The sequence below is a fragment of the Lolium rigidum genome, chromosome 6 (genome assembly GCF_022539505.1).
Source record: "Lolium rigidum isolate FL_2022 chromosome 6, APGP_CSIRO_Lrig_0.1, whole genome shotgun sequence".
NCBI classification, from domain to species: Eukaryota; Viridiplantae; Streptophyta; class Magnoliopsida; order Poales; family Poaceae; genus Lolium; species Lolium rigidum.
Window position 1 is genome coordinate 225,638,888 of NC_061513.1, and position 6,535 is coordinate 225,645,422.

Here is a 6,535-nt window from a genome sequence, read left to right on the forward strand (position 1 = left end):
CTAGTACTAAATCATTTGTATGTGCTCAATTAGGATTCAGGCACTCAGCCCCTGATGTCTATTTTACGGTTCTATTCTTGTAGACAGTGTTGGGCCTCCAACTGCAGAGGTTTGTAGAATAGCAACAAGTTTTCCCTAAGTGGATTACCCAAGGTTTATCGAACTCAGGGAGGTAGAGGTCAAAGATATCCCTCTCAAGCAACTTTGCAATTACGATACAAGAAGTCTCTTGTGTCCCCAAGAGACCCAATACATTTGTCACGTGTATAGGTGTACTATTTCGGCGAAAAAATAATGAAATACAAGTAATATGGATGATTATGAGTAGTAATTGCAATCTGAAATAAAAATGGCAGCAAATAAACATGTAGCAGAACTAATTGTAAAGGGTGTTTCAATGCTTGGAAACAAGGCATATGGATCATATTTTCACTACTGGACACTCTCAACAATGATACCATAATTAAATACATAGATATTATCTCTTCACTACAGTACTCTGAACCACTCTCCGGTTTGATAATAAACACAAATTCACTGCGTAGGGCTGCATAAGCATTCCTTAAAGTTCACATTCCCAATCTATGGACGTCCCACGCTGTCACTTTGAGCATACAAAGATGGTACTAACTAGTCACCATAATTCATAAGTATTTCTATAAATTAAGCATAAGAAACAAACACGGTGTGCACACTGTCACCTTCACACCGTTGGACAAGGTGTCTCCGGAGATCACATAATAAAACCACTTGAGTAGCACAATAGTTGAAGAATAACATATACTTATTCAACTAGATTACAAAGCTCATGATCACATAAAGATCATACATGTAGAGATAGATAGACCACATAGCTACTGGTAAAGCCCTCAGCCTCGGGGAAGAACTACTCACTCCTCATCATGGGAGTCAACAACGGCGATGAAGATGGCTGTGGAGTCGATTGAAATGGCTCCGGGGGCAATTCCCCTTCCCGACAGGGTGCCGGAACAGAGACTTATGTCCCCAGATCTTGTCTGCGATGGCGGCGGAGCTATGGAACTTTTCGTGGACGGGGGCTTATTGATTTAGGCTTTCCGTGTCGAGAGGCTTCTTATAGGCGGAAGGGCGAGGTCGGTGGAGGCCAGGGGGCCCACACCACCCCTAGGCGCGGGCCTAGGCCAGGCCGCGCCTAGGTGTGGTCTGGCCGCCCTGTTGCCTTTCTTCGACTCCCCTTCGGACTTCGTCTTCATTACGGTAAAATATTGACTTCGGCTTTTGTTCGTTCAATTCCGAGAATATTTCCTGTACAACTTTTCTGAAATACAAAATAGCAGAAAATATGGAGCTGACACTGTGGCATCTTGTTAATAGGTTAGTGCCGAAAAATGTATAAAAATACAACGAAGCATGAGCAAAACATATATAAACTGGTGTAAAACAAGCATGAACCATCAAAAATTATAGATACATTTGAGACGCATCAGGCCCTGTCGCCATTCATGGCCGCAAGCAGATCATAGTCCAGTCCAAGGGCACTGGTGAGTGCCGCCGATTCCGCCGGTGAGAGTGGCATAGAGCGCCGCTGAGAGTGGCCAATGGTCCGGACGAGAGATGGGAAATCAGAGAGAGAACACCCGTTGGGGACGAGGTACGCGTCCAGGCCGGTGGTGAGCAGTGGAGCTATGACGGCCGACGAGATGGAAGACGACATGGAAGACGACAGTTCCCAGATCCCGCTAGGGCTGCTGTTGATCCATGCGAGAATTCGTCCCCTTTAACGTGAGGTGTGTAGAAGACCAATTGTGGTTTGGTTTTCTATTTTTTAGATTAGAAAGAAAACCGGTTTGATGCTAGGTAATTTGTAATTTCACGATAAATATTTCCGTTTTTGGCATTCGGTGTGTTTTGGCAAACGTATCGCAAAATTGTAATTGTACTGGGCAAGACACGTTTTGGCAGTGTGTTTCAGCAAAGACTGAAAAATAGTGGTGTTTAGCAAATTTCCATAATGTTTTTTTAGAAACTAAACTTTACATAGCTTGACTTTTTCGAAAAAAATATAGATCTTATTCTTTGGAGCAGTGGTAGTGCTGGTTTCCATGATGTATCCAGATCTGCTCTGTTGGATCATTAATTAGGAAGTTGCTGATGCACATCCCTGTCACGAATTTGTCCATACATCTCAAGAAAAAAAAATGCTAGTGAAAATAGTTGATGTTTTGGCTCGACTAGTTGTCTCAATTTCGTATGATGGAAAGAGAGTCCTTTGTTAAATGTTAACTTTAGTGTTTAGCATAGTTTTCACGTGATGTGATGCTCCACCTGTTTTTTTTTTTTTGAAGGCTGATGCTCCACCTGTTTTTTTTTTTTGAAGGCTGATGCTCCACCTGTTTTTTTTTTTTGAAGGCTGATGCTCCACCTGTTAATGACCCAAAGTTGTGGTATACAGTATGTGTCAAAGCGCAAAATGGTAGTGTTTTGTTGAAAAATCTTAAGTAGGAGGATTTAATTAGAAAATGGAATAAACAGATTACATTCTTCCAGAAGAAAGTGCACGCCGCGCCAGCGAAGAATCTAGAACACAACATATAACCACGGCGGCACAGCCCACAGGAAGAAGAGAGAAGGGAAAGCTAAATTTCTCTCCGACGCAAAGGCGCGAGCGAGCGAGCAAGAGGGAGGGAGATTGGGGTGACGGTGTGAAGAGGAAGAGGAGGAGATCGCCGGAGAAGAGGAGGGGCAAAGATGTTTCTTGTGGATTGGTTCTACGGGGTGCTGGCGTCGCTGGGGCTGTGGCAGAAGGAGGCCAAGATCCTCTTCCTCGGTCTCGACAACGCCGGCAAGACCACCCTCCTCCACATGCTCAAGGACGAGGTCTCTCTCTCTTCTATCCTTCTGATCCGCGAGAGAGCGGAATCTCATCTTCTCTTCTCCTCTCCTCTAGCGATTCTTGATTTGGTCTGACTGGTGTGTTTGTACTCTGGATTGGATGGCAGCGGCTTGTGCAGCACCAGCCGACGCAGTACCCTACGTCGGAGGAGCTGAGCATCGGGCAGATCAAGTTCAAGACCTTCGATCTAGGCGGCCACCAGATCGCCCGCCGTGTCTGGAAGGACTACTACGCCAAGGTTACCTTTACTTCATGTTGCTCTCTGCTTCTTTACTTACGGTTAGGAGTTCATCTTTGTGCACATGCTACGAGATCTTGACCGAAAGCAGTTCCTGTGTTGGGTGAAACCAAGAGATTGTGTTTAGGCACGAGGAGTATCTCTGATCAGGGATATAATCTGATTAGTTGAGGCAAAGGGGGCATCTTGCCGGTAGAACAAGCATAATTTATAATAATTTAACCGTTTATTCTTCATCAAATCTGATCATGTGAACATAGCCCCATTCAGCAACTACGGATGCTGCCGATGCTAGTTATCATTTTTTTGCCGGCTGTTCATGGTGATTCTGAAAATGCCACAGGTTACTCCAGCTCTTTTTGTTAGTCCTCTAGATTGACAGTTGACCAATCTTGAATGGAGGGTTATAGGTCTCTATCCAAGCATAAAATATAATAATGGTTATAATTGCAGCCACCTTAGCGAAATTGATATGTTAATGTTATTCAGATGATAGAGGGCCAGAGAGTTCTGTAGATTTCCTGGCCAACTGAAACTTACAAAGCTTCCTAACATTACTTTGCAAAAGCCATATGAACCTGAGGGAGAGAATCTATATCCTAGCAAGGGTTTACTTAACAGAGCAGAATGTCCACCAGATGGACCAAATCCACCAATTTGTAGATAGTGATAAGACAGTTCTTGCTTACGGACAATCGCTCCTGTAATGTGTCACTAGACGTTTTGAATGTACAAACACATATTCCCCACTTTATTACCAACTAAACACCTAAAGACTCTGTGGTCCATTTTTCTGTTGTTAGGTGGTAATATGTGGAACCTGGGTGGTATGTTTAAAGCTGTCCAGAAATACTGATACTGGTCTATAGAGTTCTTTTTGGCTAAATATGTACAAGGCTTGAAAGATGTCCAAGATTTAGCACAGGGTCCTGTTCTTGCATAAAAACTGTCTATTGAGCTGAGTTTACCTGTGGAGTATACATAAAAAACTTCTACTGGTGGATGTGGATAGGACAACTTCACCAGTATTCAGCTATCAGTCATGTGTCCTGGGAGTATTCAGCTATCAGTCATGTGTCCTGGGCATATTTAACCTGTATTCACCAAAGTTTAATCTGAAATTGCATGTCTCATGCTATGTTAAGTCGTGAACTCCAAATAGGTTCGATCACCACTCCATTTCCTTTATGACAGTTCCCCCAGAAAAGAGAATTGACATTGTAACTGTGCCCACGTACTAAGTTAACTGTTCTACCCAAATGATACCTTTCCAAATTCCATCAGATTTTCTTCCAGCACACAGACTATAACTGCTCTAGAAATGATTTTTATCTTCAGTTATGTGTAATAGACTAATAGTTCTAAATTTGGGCACTACTAGTTCACTATTGTCTCAAATGTGCTGATACATAACTGTAGAAGACTTAAACACACTATGAATTGTGCTCTATTGCCTAAGGACTTGGCAATCATGAATTTTCATGTGTTGTGGTTTATAATCGTCTGGGATTGTTAAGTGAATGATAAATCTGGAAATGCTGCTTGGAACTTTATTATCTTATCTTGCTTGTTTTTTGTTTTTGTTAATGCCATGCTTGCTCATTGAAATTTTGAACGGATGTACTAGAGTACTTACATCGTTGTCCTCTTCAAGGCTTATGTGGATGGTTATTTTTAACAATATTGTGCTTCAGATCTCGATCTAACTCCTGTTTGATTGCCTGTGGGAAGTTTTTTGTATTGTGAAAATGTTGGAAGTTCGGTTGAGATGTTAAAATCTAAGTTTGATGATCACAAATTGTGTGGTTTTGATGTTTTGCTTGTTTAAGAGTGGAGATATAAAGACAGGAAGTAGTTAGTAAGCTAAAGCTTTTATGTCCATGGTATGTGGCTGATAATACAGTAGAGTAGTTAAGTGACTATGTGCACTTGTGCAGCTTATCTATCTTTGGTATATGGCTGTTAGGAGAGTTGGGTACGTAAGTGACTATTGGCAGTGTTGTCATGAATTTGTGGATTGTATGCCTCTTTGTTTGGCTATTTTCTATTGTATTTTCTTTCCCCATAAATAATTAACACGCTAATGTATCCAGGATAGCTGGAAATGGTTGTAATGTATACTCTTCTATCCATTTGGATTACAGAGATGGAAAAACAGCCATTTCACCATGCAGTAGATTAGAATGAGCAATTTCACATTTCACCACACTGACCGCCATGCAAGAGAACCATCTCGTGCACTGCTTCACTGTTCACATCTCTGCGCAGATTACAAGGTTATCCTATTTGAATGATTAAATGCTAACAAACACAAGAAGTGAACACTTTTACCTTGTTATGAAAATCACATTTCAGTCATACTGGAGTGGACTCGCCTTTCATGTACGGAAATGGCTGTTTATTACTCAGATTTAATCCAAATAGATGAACGCTACTGCCACTTTTCCCTCTGTTGAGCACTAGTCCAGGCTGTTGGTAATAACCTGTGAATATTTGTAGTTTTGATTTTGTATGTTGCCATATTATTCTGTCGGCTTCTTTTAATTCTTAATCTGTCTGATAGGTTGATGCTGTTGTTTACTTGGTGGACGCTGCTGACAAGGAGCGGTTCGCAGAGTCAAAAAAGGAGCTCGACGGCCTTCTTTCAGATGACTCCCTAGCGAAGGTGCCTTTCCTTGTACTGGGTAACAAGATCGACATACCCATCGCAGCATCCGAGGAGGAGCTGCGCTACTACCTTGGACTGAGCAACTTCACCACTGGGAAGGGCAATGTGAACCTATCCGATTCGAACGTGAGGCCCCTGGAGGTCTTCATGTGCAGCATTGTCCGCAAGATGGGCTATGGCGAAGGGTTCAAATGGATGTCTCAGTACATCAAGTGAAAGGCCTTCCTGCTGTCTTCAGTGGCAATGTTCTGGTTTGGTACTTTGTCACTCTCCTGATGCTTTGGAGAAACCTGCAGCTGTAAGAGGAAGTCTTTCTTAGTGGTAGGGAAAACTTGTAAGTTGATGTTACTCATAGATATGTGGCGGGGTTTCTATTTTTTTGATTTTTCGTGTGTAAGATGGTTCTATTAGTTACCATGTGGTTGCTGAGATCATCTGTAGACATGGGAAGTATTTCAGCTAATGTGATCTGGCATCTCTACCTGTGAGATATTTATTACCAACTTAGACTGAGATGTCTATTACCAACTTAGACTCTTCTTTTGCAACTATCCACTGGTAGACATACACTGGCTGGTGTAACCACATGAATGAACTAGAAAACCTAGGAGGGTTCACCAGCCAGCCGCATCCCATTTCCCTAACACTAGCTGTTTCCCATGGTTCACCAGCCAGCCGCATCCCATTTCTCTAACCCTAGCTGTTTCCCATCTTGGACACCTTCAGCTGCCGTAAGAGAATGCTGTTGCTGTCGTCC

At 42.5% G+C, this 6,535-nt stretch overlaps 1 protein-coding gene across 1 annotated transcript; it reads left to right on the forward strand.

The window, feature by feature from the left end:
* Positions 1 to 2,557: 2,557 nt before the first annotated feature.
* Positions 2,558 to 6,281, forward strand: LOC124661571 (GTP-binding protein SAR1A-like). The gene is made up of 3 exons (XM_047199435.1): positions 2,558 to 2,856; positions 2,979 to 3,110; positions 5,674 to 6,281. The coding sequence occupies exons 1-3, from the start codon at positions 2,728 to 2,730 to the stop codon at positions 5,992 to 5,994; spliced, it is 582 nt and encodes a 193-aa protein (XP_047055391.1). The 5' UTR covers positions 2,558 to 2,727; the 3' UTR covers positions 5,995 to 6,281.
* Positions 6,282 to 6,535: the final 254 nt, after the last annotated feature.

What these genes read in the sequence shown, in the direction of transcription:
- LOC124661571 (XM_047199435.1), top strand. Translation starts at nt 2,728, where the DNA reads ATGTTTCTTGTGGATTGGTTCTACGGGGTGCTGGCGTCGCTGGGGCTG. An exon ending in TCCACATGCTCAAGGACGAG is followed by an intron (nt 2,857 to 2,978) that starts GTCTCTCTCTCT and finishes ATTGGATGGCAG; the next exon opens with CGGCTTGTGCAGCACCAGCC. An exon ending in GGAAGGACTACTACGCCAAG is followed by an intron (nt 3,111 to 5,673) that starts GTTACCTTTACT and finishes TCTGTCTGATAG; the next exon opens with GTTGATGCTGTTGTTTACTT.